Source organism: Schistocerca serialis, chromosome 1 (genome assembly GCF_023864345.2).
Source record: "Schistocerca serialis cubense isolate TAMUIC-IGC-003099 chromosome 1, iqSchSeri2.2, whole genome shotgun sequence".
Taxonomy (NCBI): Eukaryota; Metazoa; Arthropoda; class Insecta; order Orthoptera; family Acrididae; genus Schistocerca; species Schistocerca serialis.
The window spans coordinates 310,601,344-310,628,895 of record NC_064638.1 but is presented as its reverse complement, the minus strand read 5'-3'; the positions used below and the strand labels follow the sequence as shown (position 1 = coordinate 310,628,895).

General features: G+C 39.1%; 1 protein-coding gene across 1 annotated transcript in view; it reads left to right on the top strand.

Annotated features, from left to right (window-relative positions):
- The window catches only part of LOC126469534 (exosome complex component RRP4), a 116,232-nt gene that overhangs the window by 62,998 nt on the left and 25,682 nt on the right, over nucleotides 1-27,552 (top strand). The window contains 2 exon segments of the mRNA XM_050096656.1: nucleotides 6,348-6,527; nucleotides 11,164-11,292. Of these exon segments, the coding sequence (XP_049952613.1) occupies nucleotides 6,348-6,527; nucleotides 11,164-11,292 (309 nt within the window).

Genomic DNA, 27,552 nt, shown 5'->3' with positions numbered 1-27,552 from the left:
AACATAAAATGGAATCAACAGAATAATATTCTGGTAGAAGGTATAATATGATGGTATTAGGTAAACAGAGTGACTTTAAGACGGAATGAACAGAATAGAATATTATATTTAAGAATAATATAATAAGAGGTGAATAATGAAATAACTATCATATCATAGTGTATAATTTTCTGTTTTTATAGAACATTTATATCTTTTATGAGGTGTGATGTAGATGGGAGGGTTTGTATCGATCTTGGAAGGGGTGGGTAGTGTAAGTACAAGCGTAGCTAACACTAATCACACACCCCACCTTTCAGACAAGCCTTGCAGACAAGTGTAACTGATTCTTCACCATTTGCTGTTCCATAGGTGTTGTTAAGATTTTCTTTGGGGGCTTCAAAGATGAAGGTGAGAATGTCCGTTCTGAAGGTGAGAATGTCCGTTCTGCAGGAGACGTTTAACATCCTACCTCCTCCAGCTTCTCACTCAAGTACCAGCGGAGTAGGGATCCTGGGGAAGGGGGATGGGAAGGGTTTTCCTATCTTTGGGGCGATCTTCTTTCATTTCTTCAATCTTAGCAACTTTTTCCTTTCTTACTTCTCATTAGAGTACCTATCTATCTTTTCCTCTGTCCATATGTATACATTTCTATTGCTGAAGTCCTTCTCAATTTCCGTGGTTGTCTATAACCTTCAACTTATTTTACAGAAGTAGGCCAAAGGATCAGGCTACACGACTACCCATACACATACACACAAGGACACAAACAGTAAAAGTACAGTTTGAGAGCTTGTACGAACCATCAAGGGTTGTAGGGGGAAGTACTTGCACATGGTAAAGAATGAGCACATGGTATTATAGGAGATGGTTCTACATTGACTAATTCTAAAAATATATATGTATGTAAATAAGAATGACTTGACAACTTGTTGAATAGTGGGACACTCTGATAACCTAAGTAAAGATGATATACCCTTTGATAACCTAAGTATATATGATAAGTAATGAATGGTATATAGAGGTATGGTAGAGTGGTTGAAAAGAAAAGGAGAACTCTAGGATAAGAAATGAATTATTAAGGAGCAGTGTTGGAGATTGAAGTAGATTTTTAATTTTACCGGATAATATTTAGTGATAGTATACATGAAGATGTGCACAAGGGTGATGAACTGTGGGGGCCTACTCACAGAGGATAAGGGGGGGGGGGGGGGGGGGGTGCACACTCAGCTTTTAGTGAATGGAAAAAAGGGCAGAGAGGCACCAAGAACGGGATTGACCTGTACCATAGAATATAGGAAGAAGAAGGGAGCATGCCTAACAGAACAACAGGAGAAAGGTTACCCATAGGATCAACCCATAGGTAAAGGATAAGTTGTATTCCGAAGGGAAAAAGGGCAGTATAGTGGTAGAAATCACATATTTGGCAGGATTTATTCTGGTAAGTTTGAATTCTTAATACTTCTAGCGTTATTAAGGTTTATGGATGTTGGAAAAACAGGCTCATAAATTTTCTCTAGAGTTCCTCCCGACTACGGAAAGCTGTATAGGACATTACTAATCAGTACGAACAAAGGAAGGACTAGCATAAAGTAAAGACTAAAACATTTAAGGGTCCATGACACCTGGAATTTAAGAGTGGAGTTGAAAGGAGCACAATACAGAAGTAACAGTAATGCAGATAGAAGTAGAAAATAAAGGTTTATATTCTTCAGAGATGTCAAAATGGAGTAAAGACTCAGTGGAAAAGCAAATATAGAGAGCTTACCCTGCGAGGTTCAAGAACTTGTGAAAAATATACATTCTGGTAAGTATATACAATTATGGAGTGAATGAATATCTTAGAGAGGTGGATTGTCATTAAGTATGATGTCAGTGAACATATTAAATATCTATAAAATATCGAGTGTTCAAGCTAAGGGGAGAGATATGTAGTGCCTCGAGAATTTCGACGCAAATTCTAGAGGCCCTTGGCTTTCCACCATCTCACAGACCCAATATTTTACGTATGAGCGTGAGAGACGGGAGAGTGTCTACCTCGCGCCGGTTTTCTGTATGCGCAGGGTGGACGTATGTCAAGAGAATGCTACAAGGTGGACAGTTAATCAACGCAGGCAAGTGGTTGCCGCACTCAGCACAGAAGTTACATGCACAGTACAAGGAGCAAGTGTGCCTTACTCAATGACGGTGCTATGTCAGTCATTATTGTGAACAGTTGAATTACGTAAAAGAAAAGAAAAGACACTTTTTACTTACTTACTTACTTACTTACTCTCTAGAGTTGTGGATGGTGGACTTCTGAGAACCTTGAGAGGTTTTTGGAACTGTATTTATTGTAATAGTACGTAATAGTTTCTGACGGTCTGCGAGTCATTGGGCTTATGAAATGTGATTCATTTATGTGAAAACTGTTATATGGTATTTTGTTTGTGGAAGTGAAATATAGTAGGATTGATTTAAAAGTATCTTGAGTGTACGCAATCATCTTAAGAGTGGAGAAAATTCCTCCAAACAGCATCATATCTTCGGAGAAGAAGTTAGGTAGATTGTTGTAGCCGACTATCCTGAGAAGAAGATCAGCAAGGCACCTCCAAGTAAGTCCAGTGAAGAAGGGGTCATGTGAGTCTTGAACAGCAGCACCACATTGCTTCCTATGGTCGCCAGAAACCGCCAGATAACGTTGGAATCTCAGGAATGATGGCCTCTTTGTTTGGTCCCATAAGCCCTCTCAATTAATCAATCAATCAATCAAAATATTTATTTTTCTCAGTCACAGTCGGAAGCAACAGTTCTACATCAGCAAAGAATAAAAGTCTTACTCCAAAACCAACTATGCTTGCAAGGAATAAACAATGCAGCTCACTAGTCAGTTTCTTGTTGTGCAAAAGTGTTTGCCAAGGTGGCAATGCATTTGTATGGCTGTGTGGGCATAAACAGTGGTGCTCACAATTGTAGGCATGGCGTGGTTGACGAGGATAAGCCGGCACGCAAAAAATCTTCGGCATGGCTGTAATTGCTGGAGCTTGTGAACTAATCCTGCCTGTCCTCCTGTTGTCTTAGTTCTAAAACTTCAGTCTCTTGTTGCATGTGCTGGATCTGGTCACCATAGTTTGTGAAAAGCCATTTGCACTTTTCATGTTTAATTAATCACTTAAAATGTTGTTGTGATTTAAACCACTCTTGTTTTCAGGGTCAGCAATTATGTAGGCCAGAAATAAAATCCATATAAGAAGTTTGATCAAAAAATATGGAGAATAATTTTATTAGAAACAAAGTAATAAGCTCACATGGAAGTTGGTTTAATCTCCTTAAAAGTACTGTTCTTGGCTAGCAGTTGATTTATTGCAGCATTGAATCCATGACAGGAAACATTTATTGAACACTTCTTTTGGAAGGACATTCAGCTGCTCTGTCATGGCACTCTCAATGTCAGGAATGGCGTTAAAATGTTTTTCTGTAAGCATGGTTTTAATTTTTGGGAAGAGTCAGAGTTGTGTGGTGCTAAATCTGGTAAGGGGAATGTGGGCAGGCAGGACACTTTTTCTGGGCAAAAACTCATAAATCAAAAGCAAGGTGTGGCACAGCATGTTGTGATAAAAAGGAACCGATTGGCCCGTTTTTGTGGTCTCTTTCTTCATACATCATTTCGCAGACATTGCAGTATGCCCTCGTAAGATTTGATATTGACAGTTATTCCCCTTCAAATGCACTCAGATAGCACTATTAGCACTATGCCTTCAGTATCAAAGAAAACAATGAGCATGACTTTGATATTCGATTCTGACTTACATAAGTTTTAAGGTGAGGAGATTCACTAGTTTTCCATTGAGAACAGTGAAGCTTAGTCTCAGGGTTGTACCCAAGGACCCAAGTTTCACCTCCAGTTATAGTTTTGAACTTGAAGTGCAGATCTGAATGAAGATGATCCTTCTGCTCCATGTAAACTGACACTCAATTTTCCTTCCATTCATCACTAAAAAATCTGGTACAAATTTTGGACTCACTCGCCTCTTTTACAAACTATCTGTTAAAATGCTTTGCATTGTCCCTTAAAAGGTGCTAAGTTCTGTGGTAAGCTCCAGGTAGTTATTTGCCTGTTTAAACGACAATTTTTGCCACTTCTTGCACATTTTCTTTGGTTTTGGAGATTAATGTACATCCCCAGTATTGCTCATCTTCTACTGCCTTATTTCCACTTTTAAATCACTCATACCACTTGTAAACAGTCTTCAGAGTTCCAGCATTATCTCCATACACCAATTTCAACATATCATGAGTTTCTTTGGCACTTTTTTGCAATTTGGAACAGTAGGTAATGTTCATGCATTGTTTGAAATCCATGATGTGGGACAGACATGATAAACACAACCTCACTCTAGCATCTCTGGATGCTAACTGACAAGTCAGAACATATTCCAACGTCATGCTGCCTGTGTCAATGGATCAGGCTATGGGCAAATTAAGTTGGTGGTTGTAGCATCCACAGTTGATGCTAAAAAATTCATTCAGTGTATTTTCTAATAATACCTTGCATTTTTCATAGCATTTATTTTTCTTGGTCACAGTCACAAGTAATAGTTCTAAATCAGCAAAGGTTGGTTGGTTTATTCAGGAGGAGGGAACCAAACAGCAAGGTCATCGGTCCCATCAAATTGGGAAGGATAGGGAAGGAAGTCAATCGTGCCCTTCCAAAGGAACCATCCTGGCATTTACCTGAAGCGATTTAGGGAAACTGCGGAAAACCTAAATCAGGATGGCCGGATGTGTGTTTGAACAGTCGTCCTCCTAAATGTGAGCCCAGTGTGCTAACCACTGCTCCACCTCACTTGGTAATCAGCAAAGTATAAAAGTCTTACTCCAAAATCCACTATGCTTGTAAGAAATCAACATGCTTTTCCCTCATCAGTTACTCAATTCCGTAGGCCAGTAGTATTCACACAACATGCCTGTCTTTACCATTAATCTGCTATCCCAAGTCTGGCCTGTCATACTGTTACTATTGTGATCAAATCATATCCACTAAAATGACTGAAATATTGCTCTAGACAATTCCATAAATGCACAAAATTTTACAATTCCCTTTAGCCCTACTCCAAGAAGATGCATTGTTAGAATGACTTGACAGTTAATTTCATGTGTGTTTTGGGTAAACTTACTGCTTGGTACAACAACTTGTAGGCAGTTGGGGCAAGCAATAATTACGAAGAAGCCTAAGCCTGGAGGACCTCATTCTTACAACATAATGTCCGCATTGCATGTTTTACATTTCACGTGCTGACAAACAACAGAGAAAATGTCAAGAAAATTTATAATCTGCAATTCACGTCAAAATCCTGCTAAGTCTTTCAGTTTCTTAGCAGAGGCAATGACTGCTTCCAAACTGCTCTCAGCCTCATATCTGTTCTTTGGATTCTTTGATGACATACTGCTTCAGTGCCAAGCTAATGTATTATTGTTTAGAAATGCCTCTAACTACACCCAGACACTACAATGGGGTATCAAGTTGGTGTAGGAAGGCCATTTAAGGTCATCCAAGGCATTAGAGGAATTTCATAGAACAATTTTTTTCTGTGATTAGGCTTTTTGCCTCATATTTTAGAAGGTTCAAAGCATCTTTTCAGCCAGTAAAATAATTATTTTTTGAAAGCTCTACAGCGGTGCTAGCCCCTAACAACAAAATCTGATGTCAGCATGTTCCTAAACTACCTACAATAATGTGTATGTATACATTTTAGAACCAATAAAAGAAAAAAAACCTCCGAAGATGCCATAATTATGGTGAAACGTGTTTGGGGATTAAAGAAAATAAAAAATTATGTTCTTGCAAATAGGCGGACCCTCTTTAATTCATTACTATTTTCTGCAAGCATGGGGGCAGAGCTTCAAATTCCATTGTGATAAATATTGTGCAGTGTAGACACTACTATATGATGCAACAACAAGAACCTTTGAAGCAATTACTGTCGCTAAGCATTAATCAGCACATCATCTGTATTCATAACTGAGGAACTAACCATTTCCGTACTAACTTGAATATTTTGTGCAACAACTAGTGTACATAATTTGATGGTAATTATTACTACAATGTATAGAAATAATTTATCACAGTTGTATTTCTTTGTTAATTATTTCTTACTGCATTCCAATCTCCATAATAGGATCCATGGAACACAATGAGTGAGTGAGAGAAACTTTTTAATATAAAGCAGACTAATTTCAGCTCTATCTGCATCTGTCTGACAATAATGATTATGATACAGCAAAGAGCATAGCTTGAAAAGTAATAAAATATTTTTGTTTCCAAAATAGATTGCACAGGAAACTCAATATGTGCTGCTAAGTGTTTTAACTGTTATGTTAATTTGTAGTTGTCACAAGGTGTGCTGGTGAAAGTGTTCCCATCACTCGTAAAGCGTCGAAAAACACACTTTCACAATTTGACCTGTGGAGCAAGCATTATACTTGGAAACAATGGTTTCATCTGGCTTTGTCCTACTGCCAGTGCTGATGAAGAAGGGGGCGGTGGCTTCACACAGAACTTAGAAGAGGTACCATCTATTAGAAATTAAATGTAAGATTATAACTAGTTTTGATTGATAATGGTTGAGGTCACAGTGTATTAAAAGCTCTCTCACCCCCCCCCCCCCCCCCCAAACCCCAATTCTCAATTTCAAACTGATAAATTATGTGACATGAGCCCTCCAACTGCAGTACACAGGCAATTACATTAGTTACTTTCTTGCAATATCATGTATTGCATGTGCAGCTACATATAACGGTTAAAAAATAATAACATATTACTGCTAATCAAGAAAATTCAACTATTCTTCTCAACGTAAATCCATTTAAGATGGACTTAGTGCATGGTGATTTCGTAATCTGTGGCTTTTCGGACTAAAAGGATGAATTGTAGGAATGATGCACACTGTATTACTGTAATAACTAGATAATAAACATAGTGATATAGTAAATGCACAACAAATTAAAAACTATTGCCCAAAACAGAGAAAGAGATATAATATTTTTCATTATACTTGCAACTTTTAACAGAATGGTCACTGGATCATTATATGTTCACACATTTGTCAAAGCATCTTTATTAAACTTATTCATATAAGCCAATGCTTTATTGAAAAGTTATTGTAGGATATAATCTATACTAATAATAAAACAATAAAACCATTGTGTCTGTCTGTTTGGACACACTAATCTCCAAACCCACCCGACAAATTATCATAGGATTTTCACAGTTAACTGTAGTGTAGCTTGAGCCATGTTTAGGATTTATTTCATCAGATTGCAGGGGGAAAAAGATATCATGATTTAAAGTTTTAACTAAAACTGTTGTTTCTGTCTCAGCATGTTAATAATAATAATAATAAAAAAAAGACCAATTTTCACGGGGTTTTCTCATATAATTGAGTATAGCTTGGAGCAACATGTAGGCTTCATTTAGTCAAAATAGGAACACAAAAAAATCATAATTTAAAGTTTATCATTAACTCAGGAAAATATGGATTGCTACTCACCATAAAGAAGATACGTTAAGTTGCAGGAAGGCGCAATTAAGAGACACTTACACAAGACTTTCAGCCACAGCCTTCATCAGCAAAGGAAAACGGAGAAACATTCACCATACATTCACAGAAGCAAGCACACCTCACATGCATGACTGCCAACTCTGGCAACTTAGGCCAGCAGCAGTCTTGAGGGGGCAAGGAAGGGAAAGGGGACAGAGCAACACTGTCTGGCAGAGTGTGTGGGGACTAGAATGCCAACACGCACAGTGTCAGGAGGTTGTGGGGCAGGGACATGGGGAAAATGGAGCGAAAAGAGAGGAGTGGGAAAAGATGTGGGGATGCATTGGCAGAGGGCTGGGAGACGAGAATGGGGAGGAGATGATAGGACAGAAGGGGTGGAAACTGTTGGGTAGAGGTTGTGGGGACAATATGTTACCATAAGTTGAGGCCGGGATAATTACAGTAGCAGAGAATGTGTTGTAAGGATAACTCCGATCTGCGTAGCTCAGAAAAGTTAGAGATGGAGGGGAGGATCCAGGTGGCTCGGGCTGTGAAGCATCCATTGAAATCCACCGTTTCTGCTCAGCAGCGTGTTGTGCCACAGGGTAGTCCACTTTGATCTTGGCCACAGTTCAGCGGTGGCCGTTCATCTTGGTGGACAGCTGGTTATAGTTATGCCAATGTAAAAAGCTGTGCAATGGTTGCAGCGGAGCTTTTAAGTGACATGGCTGCTTTCACAGGTGGTCCAGCCCCCAAAGGTGTAGGATAAACCTATGACAGGACTGGAATAGGAAGTGCTGTGTGGGTGCATTGGGTAGGTACTGCACCTGGGTCTTGGATATGATCCTTGTGGCAAGATGGTGGGACTGGGAGTGAGATAGGGGGATGGACTAGGACTTTGTGGGGTTTGGGTGAGCAATGGAACACCACTTTAGAAGGTGTGGGGAGGATTTTGAGTAGGACATCCATCATTTCAAGGCATGATGATAGATAATTCCAGTCCTGTTACAGATTTATCCTAACCTGTCAGGGGCTGGGCCACCAGTGAATGCAGTCATATCATTTACCAGATCTGCTGTAACCATTGCACAGTTTTTTATATTGGTATGATTACCACCCAGCTGTCCATCAGCATGAACGACCATCACCAAACTGTGGCCAAGAGCAAAGTAGATGACCCTGTGGCACAGCATCCAGCTGAGCATAACACGCTTGATTTCAATGGTTGCTTCACTACCTGAGCGATCTGGATCCTCCCCTCCACTACCAGCTTTCCTGAACTGTGCAGATCCTTACAGCGCATTCTCCATTCCCGTAATTACCCTGGACTCAACCTCCGGTAATATACTGTCCTCACATCCTCCACCCAGCAGTTTCCACCCCATCTGTCCCATCATCTCCTCCCCATTCTTGTCTCCCAGCCTCTTTGTTTGCTGCCCTCGGCGAATGCACCCACCCGTCTTTACCCTTTTTTGACCTTTTCGCTCCTTCTTCCCCCACCTCCTTGCCCCACCACCACCTGATGCTGCGCCTGATGGTATTCAAGTCCCTGCAATCTTCACCCGACAGCATTGCTCTGTCCCCCAATTATTATTAATAAAAATATTATTTTAATGGCGTAAAATTATGTTTATTATTAAATGAAGTAGGAAAAGTATATTAATGGGTAATTGCTGTTCTGAGGATGCGGAGGGGAGAAGGTTGAAGGGTAGTAACATGAGGAAAGACAAGTTGCTGAAATGTGGTAATGCATTTCCATCATTCTGAGCATAATCAAACTGAAGAGCAAGCAGCTGAGCCACTGCTCTCTCTACACCACACAGTCAGTTTTTGATTTTTCTCCCCCCATTGCAGTATGTGGTGACCTGTTAGCTTACCAGATACTATTATTCATGGTGAATGGATTTTAATAATTTTTCACCTACCTGATAGTTTTTTATTAGGAATTTCTTATTTTTAACTTTCATCCTTTCTAGATATCATGAGAGTGTTCTGTGTTATTTTATGCTATTTTGTATTTGACGTCCACTACTTAGCGAAAAAACGGACTATGAATGCTGTGTCACCTCATTCTCTTTTTTTAGTCCAAACAGTATTTGATTTTGTGAGTATCTTCACCCAAATCTTTTTGCATTTTAGTTAAGTTTTCTTGCCTTCCAAGAGTTTTTATCTATTACTTTGTGTGGATTGCAGCTGACACTGCAGCTAAAATTCTGCGATACTGGTTGTGCTTACCTCCAAAACTGTGTTTCTTGTTCATGAAACTTTCAGGTTTCTGATCGTCTCTCAAATAACTTGCATTTACCAAGAGAGGAGGTTGGAGGAGGGGGGGGGGGGGTGGTTAGGTTTCCAGATTTTTTATATGTTCCTGGCACTCCTTACCACTGTACAAAAATTTGCAACTATACAAATTATTTCCCCTATCTTTCCTTTTGTTAACTGAAGTAAACCACAACATACTAGGACATCCTCAAACTAAAACTCAAAGATGAGCATCTAGGAAAAATTTCAAGCTGCTTGGGTAGCTGTATTTAAAAGGTTATTAAAAATAATTAAAATTGGTGAATTAGGCTTATAACATCAGCCATATTCTAAATAAGTACAATATGAAGGATTGCATAAAGATTTCATTGCCTCAAGATAAGAATCGTTTACCCACAGTTTGATCAACATTATAGAGGAGATAGATAGAGGAGACTGTGTCAGGTGCGTGTGAGTTGTGTTTGCACACATGTGTGTTGTCTAATTCTGATAAAGCCCTTTTTGGCTGAAAGCTTACTTGTTAGACATTCTTTTTGTTTCCCATCTCAACTCAACATCTATGCTATAAAGTGGGTAGCACTCCATCCTTTTCATTAATAAATACATATTTCCATAAAAAGAAATCTACAATAGTTTGCACAAGCAAAAACCAACGCTTATGCATACTGTTGATATGCTGTCATTTAAACAACACTGTGAAACTGTGATTCTCAACTGATGATGACCAACAACAGATTAGATTTTGTGCATTAGTTGGGCTGGAAAGACTGAATATCACTAATCTGCAACAGAGTTTTCAGTTACGTCATTGGGAGAAATTATTTCATTGATTTTTTATGGTTAACAAAGACAGAAAAATAGATTTATCTTCAATTAGTGGATACAGATTTATCACTAAAGAAGACTCTGATATCCCAGAATACTCCATCACTGTGTATGGGTGCAGTCTCAGAATTCCAGGGAATTTTTTTTAAAACCATTCATTTGTTGTGATATTATTTTGATATTAGTAATTTGGTTTTCAGCTTTGTTGTTGTTAAGAAAGACTAGTCCAGAATACACTTGTTGCTTCTAATTTTTTAGTAAAATGCATGTTCAGCAATTTTTTTTTCTCAGTAAGTGTTCTGGATATAACATGTAACTATTGTACTAGCCATTATTATATTGTGTTGTGTTTTTGAGATTTGTATGATCTGCAGTTTTAATTTTGACTGAATCTGTATGCAAAAAATCATAATTGCATGCTGGTTAAACAGCTGTATGAAAAACTCTCTTAGGGAGATTAGTGGATTTTATTTTGTGTAATGTGGTGTGCCATTAAGGAAGACAATTTTGTTGTCATTGACATGTGAAAGTAAGCTGTTCGGAAAAGTGTGTTACATTTAATGGAACTTTGTTGCAGAAAGTAGACCGTGCTGATCGAGAAGTGATAGCGAGGCTGCGAAATTGTATTTTGGCCCTGGCAAACAGCAAAATGATGCTGTATGACACTAGCATTCAGTATGCCTTTGATGAATCCATGAAATATAAAGTAAGAAAATATTTTAATTATAATGTTAAAATCACTTTGTGTTAGATGTAAGTTTTGTGGATGATGCTGGCTTCACAGAGGTGTGAACCGACGTGACATGGTGTTACACTATTAAAGTTTTAGTCAGTAGGATCTGGAATTAAATCCTGTGGAGTCCATGTCCGATAATTCTGATTCAGGTTTTCCACAGCTTCCTTAGAGGTGAATGTCAGAGCAGTTTCTTCAAAGAAGTCACAGGCATTTCCTTCTGTCATCCATGTCCTTACCACCAGGGAGGTATTAAAATTCGACTTTTATTGCTTGTGGAGACACACACACACACACACACACACACACACACACACACACAAACAAATATATCTGGAAAGAAATGATTTTACTCAATCAGGCTGTTTTTTAATTGAAACAAGCACTTTATTATATAGGCAAATCATGAATTTTGCCTCCTTGGCCATTATCAAGCAACATTACTCACAAAATATGTTGCATAGTTGCATTTTGTCAGCATAAGTTGATCCACACAGCAATATAGACAAGATTAACACGCAATGTCACCACATATGTCTGTCAGATGATATAATATTGTATGTTTATGATTCCTTGATGCATCATGATGTGTCCTATCAATCAATCCCTTCTTTTAGTCGTACCGAGCGAGGTGGCGCAGTGGTTAGCACACTGGACTCGCATTCGGGAGGATGACGGTTCAATCCCGTCTCCGGCCATCCTGATTTAGGTTTTCCGTGATTTCCTTAAATCGCTTCAGGCAAATGCCGGGGTGGTTCCTTTGAAATGGCACGGCCGATTTCCTTCCCTAACCCGAGCTTGCGCTCCGTCTCTAATGACCTCATTGTTGACGGGACGTTAAACACTAATCTCCTCCTCCTCCTCCTCCTCCTTCTTTTAGTCAAAGTTCAACCATAAATTGCTTTTCTTCCCAATTCAACTCAGTACCTCATCATTACTTATTAGATATAGCCATCTAATCTTCAGCTTTCTGCTTTCTTCTGTAGCAACACATATCATCCACATTTCATATTCATACAACTCTACATCCCCCCCCCCCCCCCCCCCCCCAAAAAAAAAGTTTTTTCTTTCTTAGAAGAACTTTTCTACTATTGCCAGTCTGCATATTATATGCTCAATGCTTTAGCCATTATCGGTTCTTCTGCTGGTCTTATTTCCTAATGTTGTTCCCTCAGCATCACCTCATTTAATTGAACTATAGGAAATGGACAAATGGGGTACCAAATTGATCAGCATGATGCCTAGTTTTGCAAAAAAATATTTAATTTGCTTGAAAGTATTTGGGGTAATTAAGAAAAATTTGCTTACTGATTTGAGGGAAATACATTGTCCAGATTTCCATAGCCAAACAGAGTGGGAAAGGGTCAATTGGGGTATCAGATAGACCAGTGTGAGGTATAGTTGTGTAAAAAGGTATTTTTAACCATTGTAGACCAGTGCAACATATTATAATGTTAGTACTTGCATGGGGTGTTAGAAACACCCCAACGAATTAAGAGCCTAAATAATGTTGTTGTGTAAAATATCTGTGTTATAATGCTATTAGATTGAAGTATTCTCAACATGAATTGCAACAACAGTGAACCCAGTGTCAGGTACATCTAACCACAATATTCCCAGTTATACATTTTTGATGGCAGAAACTTTCTACATTAAGTTATCTATAGTTGCAGTTGACACTGTGAAAGAAATCTGCCATAACAGGAAATATAGAAAACTGGAAAGACCACAGCATGTGGTAACAAGGTATATTCTTCTACCAAGTTTGTGAATATGTTTCTTAGAAACTGATTTTTCTGTATGTAGAAATACTAAAGAGCAATTTTGTTGTTTTAGAGAATGAAAATAAAATAATAGAAAAACACATATTATAACTCCAACAAAATATGTCTGGGTAAAAAGAAGTAAAATTGTGTATGCTCAAGGTGCAACCCATAAAATAATGTTTGTTAGTAATTTTAGGAAAATTGAAATATTTCACGCATAGCTGTTGCTGTCTGCATCTGTGCCTAGTCATTTTGCAAATAAAAAGTTACATTAATATGAATATGGCTTCCTCTAAACCAAGTTCTGAATTCAGAACATTTTGATAACAGAAGACACTAAGAAAACCTAACATGTCAGTGATGTTGCAGCTCTGTAGGTGACTATAGTTTCTTTTGCAGATATTAGTGCTTCATAGTTCAAAGCTGGTAACACCACTGCTAGTTGTAAGGAATCTTCTTATGTCAAGTTGACTATAGAATGTTGTAAGCATCACCAGAGGACCGCAGGTGTCGCCAACAACAAAAGGTGCTCAGTGAACATGAAGGTCTTCCAACGATGTTGAGGGCAGAGAAGCATGCAAGAAGGACCGATAACAGAAAAGATCATCCAGTAACACAGAAATACCTGAAAGCATAGTGAGAAAATTCTTGGTAGACATTCACGACAAACAATGAAAAAGCCAGGACAGTATGATGACATTTTTATGACAAGGATGTATTGATACTCATCATAGAGTGGACATGTTGAGTTGCAGTCAGGCACAACAAAAAGACTGCTAAACAAGTAAGCTTTCAACCACAAGGCCTTCTTCTGAATTAGACAAAACGCGCGTGCCCCCCCCCCCCCCCCCCCCACACACACACACACACACACACACACATGCAAGCTGCTGACCAGACTCCAGCTGTGTGTGTGTGTTTAATTCAGGAGGAAGCCCTGTGGTCGAAAGCTTACTCGTTTAGCAGTCATTTTGTTGTGCTCGTCTGCGACCCAACATTTCCACTATATGGTGAATACAAATCTATCTTTTTCATAATACTGGCAGAAACTGACATTCTCCTGGCCCAGTCTTGCTATGTTTGCGATTGCCATATGTTTCCACAGCTTTTGATACAGCATGCAGATAACAATTTGATTTGTAAGCTGCTGGCAGATAACAGTGTAGTTGCCAATACTGACGGGAAATTATGTGTAAGATGCCATCAGTCATTGAGTGATCATTGCATTCCTTCTCAAGCAAAGAGCAACCAAATGGAGTTGGAAGAAATGTCATCTGTCTTCACTGACTTGTCATTTGCAGATTAAGTCTTCTTGCATTATTTGATGTATTTGTCATTATCCAGAAGTACCATGAAGTAATTTGAACAAAGAAAAAAGGGGTCATCTGTCACTTCTGACAAATCGTGGAGGAAATATTTGATCAGCTGCTGAGCAGTCTTTATGCATGCTAGTGTTGTCATGATCACAGAAGAGTTCTTATTGTTTAATATCAATCAGAAGTTTGTAATTTTACAACAAATAATGCATGCTGCTTTTAATTGCCTCAAGCAGCACAACCATCTGTTTGTCAACGTCAGTCTCGTCAATATAGAACAGTTGGCTAGCTCTGCGATAGATTCATAGGTTCCAAAAATGTTGCCTACAAAGCTAGTGAAAAAATCAGAAACCAATGAGAGCTGCACTACAGACTGCATTCTGTGTGAGTAGGAGCAAAAGGTACAGCTGTTCATATCGTCAAGGTTCCACACATCAGGCAAATTTGAAGCGTTACCCTAAACGGTTGTGACATCTCCAAATCAGCTGCAGCTGTTGATCTTTGCACAGTAGGCGTGAAGTCGATCACCCCCTGGAAAAAGTGTAATTTTCATTCTGTTTTGTCGAGTACACATGCCATTTTCAGTAATATGCAACAGCAGGTGGATCACAAAATGCTTATGACAAATGAAATAATTTGTGAAATCGACATTGCAACAGTTGATTGAGCTATTAATGAAGTACCACAGCAGGGGTTAAGGTCGATTATCACTGCTTGATCTGATAACCAACATGTAAGTTATAGATGAGATACTGATAGTCATGAACATTTTAGTGACTTTCCAATAATTACTGGTCAAAACATGACAGTGGCTTTGCATCACAGACACAACATAAGTGTTACCTGCATTCTCGAACTCCTGCTGGTTATTGTTCAATATATTTTTCAGCAGTTTTAATTGTCATTCATGGCTCATTGTAAATTGTATTCAGGCATCTCAAAAAGAACTATATGAAGTTCACAGCTCAAAACCAAATGATTTTTATCACCTTTGTGTGAACTGCTCTTTTATGATGACAGTAGTGACTATGACAGTCGAGCATCTCAAGAGCTGAAGAAGTAACCAAAATTCCATTTCTCATCGTGTTAGAAACTGTAGATTTCTTTCTTTCCTGTCGAAAAAATAAAATAAATATCAAGCCACAGAATAAACTGAAACTTTTCTGTTTTCTCTTGGTCTATGTACTGATACTAACAATAAAATACTGTGAGGTATTTAAATATCTTATATTTCGTATTTTGTGAAATCAGTTGTCTCTTAAAGTAATAAATAAAGTAGATTAGAGAAACATTTGATGCACCTTTAAATGATGACCGAAATCATGGACAACAAATAAGGCCCTGTTTGAGACTTTGAGAGTTCTAAGTTCATAATCTTAGGATTGTAAAGTGTATTTTCCCCATTAAAAAAAAGTACAGTACAGTGCAGGGTGGGCACACTGTATATAATTTGCGAGATCTGTTCAAAAAAATTAACATTTTTTAATGTGGCGACATGCTGTTGGCACCAGTGTGTCTGTCACAGTCTGTGATGTAACCTCATTGTTTCACATTATTGTTATTTCATTTAGTTTCTAGATTTGTTAATTTGATGAAAAGTGACACCATATTTGTGGCATTTTTGGCTGTGTTTGATTTACAGGAGCAACAAACCATGAATCTGGGGAAAGGTTTATGGAGGTATTTTAATTAGTGGTGCCACCATACAGAGTGTATGCATTAAGTCAAAATCAGTAATGTGAATGTTTATCACAAATCAGAACTGGTCATCAGTAAGTTTAAGACAACCCTGGCTCAGAGAAACCTTCAACTTCAGCTAATAACAGTCAAAGCTCTGATTCATATGACTGTCAGAGAACTTGCTGAAGGGATTGAAGTTTCAATTGGTTTGTCTCATGAGAATGTAGTCAAAATGTTGAACAGACACAGGTGCAGGTGAGGTGTTTTTTAATGACCAAAGGGCAGAATAAACATTAAATGAATGTTCACAAGGAATTTAAATATTGTTGTTGTTGCGGTCTTCAGTCCTGAGACTGGTTTGATGCAGCTCTCCATGCTACTCTACCCTGTGCAAGCTTCTTCATCTCCCAGTACCTACTGCAGCCTACATCCTTCTGAATCTGCTTAGTGTATTCATCTCTTGGCCTCCCTCTACAATTTTCACCCTCCACGCTGCCCTCCAGTACTAAATTGGTGATCCCTTGATGCCTCAGAACATGTCCTACCAACTGATCCCTTCTTCTAGTGAAGTTGTGCCACAAACTCCTCTTCTCCCCAATTCTATTCAATACCTCCTCATTAGTTATGTGATCTACCCATCTAATCTTCAGCATTCTTCTGTAGCACCACATTTCGAAAGCTTCTATTCTCTTCTTGTCCAAACTATTTATCGTCCATGTTTCACTTCCATACATGGCTACACTCCATACAAATACTTTCAGAAACGACTTCCTGACACTTAAATCTATACTCAATGTTAACAAATTTCTCTTCTTCAGAAACACTTTCCTTGCCATTGCCAGTCTACATTTTATATCCTCTCTACTTCGACCATCATCAGTTATTTTGCTTTCCAAATAGCAAAACTCCTTTACTACTTTAAGTGTCTCATTTCCTAATCTAATTCCCTCAGCGTCACCCGACTTAATTCGACTACATTCCATTATCCTCATTTTGCTTTTGTTGATGTTCATCTTATATCCTCCTTTCAAGACACTGTCCATTCCGTTCAACTGCTCTTCCAAGTCCTTTGCTGTCTCTGAGAGAATTACAATGTCATCGGCGAACCTCAATTAATTAAATATGGCAGTGGAAAATTGTGGTAGAATTTAAATTTTGTAGTAAAGGCAACTACTCACTGGATAACAGAGGTGCTAAATTGCTGCCAGGCTCATAAACGAGATTGAAAACTTTGTCACTATGTCTGGACTGCAGTTCTGCAGCTTGACGGGGGTGAGAAATTGTGTTGGGTGGAAAAGGAGGTGAATAGTGAGAGGGAGAGGTGGGAAAGGGTAGCTGATGGCTGTGGCAATTGGGAGGGATGCAGCTGATGCATGGGACATGGAAATGCGACAAGGAAACCAGCAGGTGCGCAGGATGGAAATGTGGCCAGCAGGTGCCTGGGATAGGAATGTAGTGGAGAAAGCCAGCAGGGGCATGGGATAGGAATGTAGTGGAGAAAGCCAGCGGGTGCACGGGATAGGAATGCAGCTTGGCACTGGCACTTGCGATGATGTGGTGAAGTGGGTTAGGATGGGGGTGACAGAACACAGGAGGGGGAGACTGCTGATAAGAGGGAGTGGTGAAGTTGGTTAGGATGGGGGTAACATAACACAGGAGGGGGAAACTGCTGATAAGAGGGAGTGGTTGCCGGATGGGTGGAGCGGGGTCCTGGGGCATGGAGGTGGGTGTGGGGTAGACAGATATCGGAGATTGGGACCAGGAATATTACAGAAGTAAAGGATGTGTTGCAAGGATGACTGCCATCGATGAAGTTCAGACAAATTGGAGATTGAGAAAGGGGAGTGGGGAGGTAGAGGTCCAGATGGCATAAGTTGTGAAGCAGTTATTGAAATTGATTTGGCTGTGCTCAGTAGTATGTGCTGTCAAGGGGCAATAAGCTGTTTTCTGGCCCACTTTTTTTCCTTTGGTTGGTGTTCATGCCAACATAAAATGTTGTTCAGAAATTGCAGCAGAGCTAGTATGTGGCATGATCACATTCACAGGCAGCCCAGTCTCTGCTGGGATAAGATAAAAACATGATGGGACTGGATTAGCATGTGCTGGCTGGGTCTGTCGGACAACTTTTACACCTGGGTCTCCCACAGGAGTATAACCCATATGGTAAAGAGTTCAGAGGGAAGCGAGTGTGGCAAAGGGGTGGAAGAGGATATTGCATAAATTTGATGGGCAGCTAAATACTACTTCAGGCAGTGTGGATAAAATTGTGGGTGATGAATGATGGAAGCAGTTGGAGCCCTGGCGAAGCATATGGTTCAGTTGTTCCATTTCGGAATGATATTGAGTGGTAATGGGAATGCTCCTTTTCAGCTGGTTCTTGGGTGTGATGGAAAGATCAGAGGCATGTGAGGATATTGTGCCAGAAGTATCTCTGTGGATTAGGTTTGGGGGCTAGTGCCTGTCTGTGAAGGCCTTAGTGAGTCCTTCAGTATAATGGGCAAGGGATTACTCGTCACTGTTGTCCACAGTTGGCCAGACTGTGGAAGAAATGACCACTGTCAAAATACAGGTGCTGTTGATAGTTTGTGTTCTTGATATGGACAAAAGTGTAAATTGAGCTATCAGATAGGTGGAGGTAAATGACCAAGAAGGAGGCTAGATGAAGCATTTGGGAGAGAAGGTGTTGAGGCTGTGAAAGAATTCATATAGGGTTTCTTGGCCCTCAGACCAGTTCTTGAAGATATCGATGAACCTGGATAGAACAATGTGTTTGGAGTTTTGGGGTGCTAGGAAGCTTTCCGCTAGATGGCCCCTAAACACATTGGCATAGGAGGGTGTCATGCAGGTTCCCATGGCTTTGCTGAGGATTTGTTTGTGTATCTGCATCTAATGGTAGTAGTAGTTATGTATACTTAATTTATTAAATGTATGAGGAATGAGGTAGTGGTTTTTGCCTAATGAGGACATTGGGAGAGGTAGTGTTTGATAGCAGCTAGACCATTGGCATGGGGGATTTGATGTACAGAGTGGGCCAAAGTCACCATCAGGAAGTATTCAAGTAACTTTATATATAGTTTCGTATTTACTTGTATCTGGAAATGTATTCTGGATTGAAAATAATGATCCCTGCCCATAGTGTGTCTTGTCTTCTGATAGAAGTTACTCAGATTACAACAGTGCAGTCAATAATTGCCATGAATCAGATTACAACAATTCGGGCATCTCTCCATGAAGATACGGCCTGTGATCACGTTATTTTGCTTGTGGTTATGGCAAATGCTATGGCGTGTGATAATGTCCTGTTTTGCTACAAAGGTGGTGGTGATGTAAATAATTCTGTTATAACGCCAGATACAAACAGATTCACAGTTGTAGACCATTGTCTTCTTAGTATATTGGTGCAGAAAAGGAATAAATAGGTGAGACATAAGGTGAAATTTGGGAAACTTTTTAATTGTTTCAGTGGAGATTTATCTTCAGGAACTAGAAAGAAAAACCTTTGCAATGGGATCTGAGACAGGTGCACCATGCATTGGAAGACCCAACAAATATGACAATGATAATGAGGTTACTGAACGCTGAAATGAATCATCGCTCCGGTCATCATCAAGATTCACAAGGAAGCAGTTTGCCAAAACATTCCCAGAACCTCTATGTGTTGTTGGATGAAGATATATGATGATATCTCTCTAGATGTTATCTGAACTCGACAAAGTTGGTCTGCCAAATTATGTTTTTATGCAGTAGAATGGTACCCCTGGACACTATTGGACTGCTTTTCGAGGCTGGTTGAACAACTAATTTCGGTTGTTGATTGGACGTAGAGGGCCTCTTATATGGCCACCCAGAAGCCTGGACTTAACAATGTGTGATAATTGGCTGTAGTCATTCTTAAAGGAAGAGATTTTTGCAGCTCATATAACTCCCATTAGGGCTGAAAGAAGCGATTACCTATACCTTGAGAACAATCACAGCCGAAATTCTGCACTGGACAAGCAGACACACATGGCAGCAAGTCCAACTCTGTGCCAAGAATGATCATCAGCATACAGAGAGAGTTTGAAATATATAAGAAGTATGCAAGAACATTAATTTCTGTGTTATTACATTCTTGCTTGTATCTTTTTCTGTTAAATACGAGGGTTGCCCAGAAAGTAATGCACAGCATTTTTTTCTTCAACATTTCTTTATTGGACATAGTGAGTATTACACGTGCAAAAGAATGGTGTTTTATCTAGACACACTGTTTTTCCGCATAAATTCTATCCTGTTCTGTGGCCTTCCTCCAGCACAAAACAAGGTCGTGTATGCTCTGATTATACCAATCCTTGTCCTGGTGGCAGAGCCAGTGCTTCACTGTGTGAATCACCTCCTCGTCTTCCTCAAAATGTCTTCCACGAATGGCATCCTTTAATGACCCAAGCAAGTGGAAGTCAGAGGTGCTAGGTCAGGACTGTCAGGTGTGACAGCCATGGGTGGTCTCCCCGACCACTGCAAATCGTGTAGCTCCACCGAACTGCCTTCTGACGACCTCATCCTCCATGCCCAGCGACTAACTGTACTTTGTTGTAACTGTATCTTTGTTGACAGCAGATGTCCCATAGACTTTGCCCGAGCGTTTGTGAATATTCCCCACATTTTTTTTCCTCTGCAGCGAGAAATTCAATGACGCCACATTGCTTGTGATGTACATCACCTACAGACGCCATTTTCAAACTGTCCTCAGCTACGCTCTCTGTTGGAAGTGATGGAAACTTGGGGCTCTCACTCAGGAGACATCAAATAATACAAATTTAACGTTTCACATTCATAGCATTGTTTTTGGCTGAGAAAAAAAATGTGGTGCATTGCTTTCTGGGCAACCCTTGTACAAATTGTGCTAGAGCTAGGGCTCTCATGTTGCTTCTTGTTTTAGTACCATAACAGTAAACATTTCTGATCATTACTTCTGGGCCACCTTGTACAGGAATGAGGCATCCGGATGGGAATGGGATGGAGGTCTTTGACAGTTGGTGAAGAAAATGGTTCTGATCTTTAATATGGGAAGCTAGGCAGCTGGCAGTTGGCTGTAGGTGTTGGTCAATAAGAGTGGAGGTCCAGACACTTTCAATAGGAACACAGTGTACAGCTACAACAGGGTGTCCAGGGCTTCCAGGGTTATGGATGTGGGATGCATGTAAAAGGAAGGGGAGGAGGGATGTCATTGGGGTGCTGGGAGAAATGGATGCTGAGAAGAGATTCTGTAATTGTTGGCCACTACCCCCAACTTTACTGCTTGCATTAAAGTTGGGGGTGGTGGCCAACAATTACAGAACCTCTTCTCAGAATCGAAGCAGTAAAGGAAACAAAAGAAAAGTTCGGAGTAGGTATTAAAATCAATGGAGAAGAAATAAAAACTCTGAGGTTCGCCGATGACATTGTAATTCTCTCAGAGACAGCAAAGGACTTGGAAGAGCAGTTGAACAGAATTGACAGTGTCTTGAAAGGAGGGTATAAGATGAACATCAACAAAAGCAAAATGATGATAATGGAATGTAGTCGAATTAAGTCGGGTGATGCTGAGGGAATTAGATTAGGAAATGAGACACTTAAAGTAGTAAAAGAGTTTTGCTATTTGGGGAGCAAAATAACTGATGATGGTCGAAGTAGAGAGGATATAAAATGTAGACTGGCAATGGCAAGGAAAGCGTTTCTGAAGAAGAAAAATTTGTTAACATCGAGTATAGATTTAATGTCAGGAAGTCATTTCTGAAAGTATTTGTATGGAGTCTAGCCATGTATGGAAGTGAAACATGGACGATAAATAGTTTAGACAAGAAGAGAATAGAAGCTTTCGAAATGTGGTGCTACAGAAGAATGCTGAAGATTAGATGGGTAGATCACATAACTAATGAGGAGGTATTGAATAGAATTGGGGAGAAGAGGAGTTTGTGGCACAACTTGACTAGAAAAAGGGATCGGTTGGTAGGACATGTTCTGAGACATCGAGGGATCACCAATTTAGTATTGGAGGGCAGCGTGGAGGGTAAAAATCGAAGATGGAGACCAAGAGATGAATACACAAAGCAGATTCAGACGGATGGGTAGGTACTGGGAGATGAAGAAGCTTGCACAGGATAGAGTAATATGGAGAGCTGCATCAAACCAGTCTCAGGACTGAAGACCACAACAACAACAACAACAACAACAACAACAACCCCCAACTAATTGGCTGTAGCCTAACCTCACATATTAAAGGTATGAACCACTTCCTTTATTTACTATCAAGTATGCCCACCACATTACCACCTGGATCCCCACTCATCACTGTTGATGCCATCAGAGGTAGGGCCACTTGCGAAAGCATTCATTCATGCGGACACCAGTGAAAACATTCATGTCATGTACCAGCTCTGCTGAAATTTTTGCATAGCATTTTTATGTAGGCATGACCACACTCAACTGAACAATGTAGGAGGGGGAGAGATAGAGAGAGAGAGACTGAGACTGACTCAGCACCTTAGTATTCAATGAGTTGTTTTCTTTCTGTACTGCTAAATGTTTGCGAGCAACCCCTTGTGCAAACTGGCAGTGCCAGTCATCCAAAGGATATGGGATGCATTTGTTGGTTTAATTTCAATGACACTGAATGAAATGTCCAGTCATTGCAATATACAGACAAAGGATCTTCACAGACAGAAAAAGTACCCAGTCTCCATCCAATGTCAAACCGATGCTCACTTTTTTCCTTCAGTGTCAATGATTTTGTGAATGCGATTTTGTAATGTGAGGCCAGCTGTCAGCTGTAATTGTTGTGTTTGCATGAGTAATTTGCTAAGAGAGACCATAGTTGTTAAAAAGAATTTTACCATGACAACGTGCCCTCCATGTCAGCTGTGTCAGTTTCCAAACCCCTCAGTCTTCCAAACAGGGTTCCATGTGATTATTTTTCCTTGTTTTCAAGGTCTAAACTGGTGCTGAAAGGAAATTATTTCAACATCACTTTCAAATGTAGAATAATTACTCATCCACAGTGATGCCTTTCACTAAAGAGCCTTTTCTAGACTGCATGGGAAAGTGGAAACACTAGTGGGACAGGAGTTTGCATAGAGCAGAGAAGCACTTTGAAAAAGAAGAAGACGTATAAAAGTTGAAAGAAATATGAGTAGTGCTTATAAAAGTTTATATTCTGATGGACCTGCAGCATGCATTAATTCTGTAAATGACATAATATATATGTTTTCAAGTTGCTGCTTCACAGTGCATTTATCAACTCACTGCTTATAGATGATGAATTCCATTTTGGCTACCATGCGATTTTCAAATGGTCCTGCGATATTAATGATAGTAAAATGTATGCATAAAATTATAGATGCATATGTTAGATGGCTTTACATACACGTTGATGATAATTTGTGTTACATTTTAGATATTACAATAAAGCATCCTGGAGTGTTTTACTGAGATTATATCTCAGTTTTTGTGTTGTTGGAATTAATCAGATAATTACGTATGGTGCTCACTTTTGTATTTGCACCTATAGTTGACAGAAAAGCTTACTCCACCACTGCATCTTTGTTTAAAATCAGTTTACATTCGGTGTAAATCAGTGGTAATAGCTGCAGTACAGAAGATCATATTACAAGGTAATCCTAAAAGTAAGGTCTCCTATTATTTTATAAGTACATGGTCCTGTTTATTTCTGCAATGGTTTACATCAGTTTACAGCTTGGATATTTAGCTATTTTTCGACATAATCACCATTTCCGTTGATGCATTTTTGTAGACACTGTGGCAGTTTCTGTATGCCCATGTCATACCAGCTCGCCGTCAAGTTGTTCAGAAAGTTATGAACCTCTTCTTTCACCTCTTCGTCGGAGCTGAATCGCTTTCTGGACAAATGTTCTTTTAATCTAGGGAACAGGTGATAGCCACTGGGCGCCAAGTCAGTACTGTAGGGTGGGTGGGTGATTATGTGCCACTGAAACTGTTGCAGGAGAGAAACGGTTTGCCGAGCAATGTGTGGGCGTGCGTTGTCATGGAGAATGTGTATGCTCTTGCTCAACATTCCTCTTCTCCGGTTCTGAATCGCCTGTTTGAGTTTTTTCAGTCTCACAGTACCTGTCAGCATTAATTGTGGTCCCAGCGATTCAGCTCCGATGACGAGGTGAAAGAAGAGGTTCCTAACTGTCTAAACAGCATGGTGGCGAGCTGGTATGACATGGGCATACAAAAACTGCCCCAGCGTCTACAACAATGCATCAACAGAAATGGTGATTATGTCGAAAAATAGCTAAATGTTCAAGCTGTAAACTGATGTAAACCATTGTAGAAATAAACAGGTCCATGTACTTATAAAAAAATAGGAGACCTTACGTTTGGGTTTACCCTCGTACTATGGGTTTTTGTGTATGGTGTAAAGATATTTATGTAGTGAGAATTCCAATGTTTTTACTTTTTTTCTGATGTTGGTTATGTGTTGAAATAAATTCTTTTTCTTTTTGGAAGCCAGTAAAGTTTTACAAATGCTGTTTGCATTTTTGTTCCTTATTTTCATTAATAATTTCGTCAGAATGTGTGTTTATGTGGATAAAGATTTCGAATTTTTCCAGGATATTAATTGTCATTCCTTTTGGTACACAATGGAGTATTTTCATTGCTTTTTATAGTCATCCAGTTTTGTATTTTTGGTTGTGTAAGTGCACATAAAATATAGACTGATTACTTTCACAATTTCGAGAGTTTGTTTTTGTACCTAACTGCAAAGTTAAAACCTGTGCATCCAATGTTAAATTTGTTGCAGTAATTGCATGACATTATATATATGCCTGGATTTAAGAAAACTGGAATTTTGGTATTTCCTGATTGTACTTTTGCTTTTTAAAATGTTAAAACTGCCATCCTATTCATTATTAATTACGACCATGGATGTTTGGACTCATCTGTCGAAGCATCTTCTGTAACATATGGCATTATATAAAGTGACCAGTGGACACATTGTATTTCATCTTGGCATGCAATGGAATAATTTCACTGACATCAGTTTGAACAACTACTGAATGTTGTGTAGCATAACGAAGCTTTAAAAAATTTGGACTGTGCTTTTCTAACGTAGTAATCAACAGAGATTCAATTTCCATTTTCTGTTACTGCTTCCAAGCTATTTGTACAAAACTCAGTACACTAATGTCTCTTTCCAGAACTCTGCAGTATTCGTTTCACCTTGATATACTTTTCCATTTTGTACCACGTTCCAAAGAAATTGATTGTTTCGTCAGTCTAGGAAAAGCTTAGGTGCTCTTATGAAAAGGATTTAGCTAAGAAGTGCATGTTCTGGTGATATTTGCAAACACAAACTAGTAATATACTGGTGGTAATAATGGAAAGTTTTCCTTCATAGTGTTTCCATTTCTACACAAGAAAGGAGAAAAAGATGTTGTAATAGTTATGTATCTACATCATAACTCCTCCTATTCATCAACAGTGGTGTAGAGTTACTTATCTGTTTGTGTAAGTCCATGTTGACGGAGTTTGTAGTTCAGTTGTAGGAAGGCTCTTCAGTTGCCCGGGCAGTATATTTCTTATTGTACAAAAGGGGGAAGATATCGAAGAGGCAGGAAAAACGAAAACTGTGTTTGGGTATTTTCTGTATTCTGACAAGTGCCATTGACGTTGTAGACCACACCTATATTGTTAAACATGTCAGAAAATTAAGGAATTGAAGATGAAAGTTTATTTCAGTGTTACCTCAGCAGAAGGTTTAGTTACATTGTGACATTTCCAGAAATGGGTTAGCATCTGATTGAGGTTCTGTAGCATGGGGTGTTTCACTGGGTTCCTTTGTAATACTGTTTCTTTTTCAGATATACAGTAATGACTTGCTTTCAGGTATAGTAGGTAACGCTACAGTTGTTTTATTTGCATAAAATAAATGTAATAGCCAAAGATTCAGGTCACTAACTTTTAGATTCAGAATTTTATTATCTGATTATGTATGTAGATAAATTATTGACTCAGTGTACAGGGTAAATAACATAATACACAACACCAAAAAAATTCTTAATTAGAACTGCCAGTGCAAGTTTATTACCTTACTTTACAAAGATAGCTCTATCATCATTATCATCATCTAAAATTTTATTTGTTGCATAACATTTCTATACAAAAACGGCATGTAATTTTCTTTCCAGTAAAGTTAGTTCCACACTGTGGAAGTGTTTGTCTTTTAATTTATTATAGGTTTTGTAGCTTTGTTTCTAGTATCATACATGTTGAAAGTGGTTACCTATAGATAATTCTGATTTGTCATTTTTAGAGATAAACAGTTCATAAATGAAAATTCACATTAGGATATTCTGGTTATACTACTTACATTCCCATACCTTTCTTACGATAAACTCAAAATAGCTGTGATACATTATTTTTCTAGTGCCCAAGTCTCACATAGGACAACATAGTCATTGTGAACGTATGACTGTTTAACTTTGTTACGTAGTAGTTTTATCTGTAAGTGTCCACAGAATTTGATAGACTGTTTCCCTAATCTCCTGATTTTTGTGGTAATTTTAGAATTATTAGATTTTGACAGCGTAGTTTTAAGCTGGCGACTCTTTTGGGAATTTGTTTTATGGTTACTCTTTCAGTGAGAACCGTTGTTCATTCATGTGCAAATAAATAAATGGAGAGTTGTATTTAGAAATACAGGGCGTTTCAAAAAGAAAGAGCAGATTTCAAACATTTATTTCTCAAAAACTACAAATGATAGAAACACAATTCCAACGGTCCTTCACTCAATATGAGTACCAAATGTTACACAACAAATATCAAAACTGTACCTCAATATGAGCACCATTTGTTACACGACAAATATCAAACCGGTATCTCATTTCTTGCCACACACGACGCAACTGGTCTTTAGTTACCGAATTCACGGCCGCAACAATTCGATGTCGTGCCTCTTGAAGAGTAGCGGGCATAGGTGGGACATAAACACAGTCCTTTATGTACCCCCACAAATAAAAATCGCAGGGAGTAAGGTCTGGTGACCTGGGAGGCCACAGACGATGACATTGATCTTGTGCTCCTGCTCTTCCAATCCACCGTCCTGGAATGGTGTTATTTAGGTACCGTCGTACAGGTTCAGAGAAGTGTGGTGGGGCGCCATCTTGCATGAAGATGAAGTGATTTGAATCTTCCTGAAGTTGAGGAAATAGCCAGTTTTCTAACATGTCCAGGTAAATGGTTCCTGTGATAGTTTTCTCCATGAAAAAGAAAGGTCCATAAACTTTGTTTACCGAAATTGCACAAAAGACGTTAACCTTTGGTGAGTCTCTTTCATGTTGAATAACGTCCCTCGGAGTTTCACTCGCCCAAATTCGTACGTTATGCCAATTAACTTTACCAGAAATGTGAAACGTTGATTCATCTGAAAAAATTAATCGTTCGGCAAAATTGTCCTCTTCCATGTCCTGTAGAATTGCAGTTGAAAATTC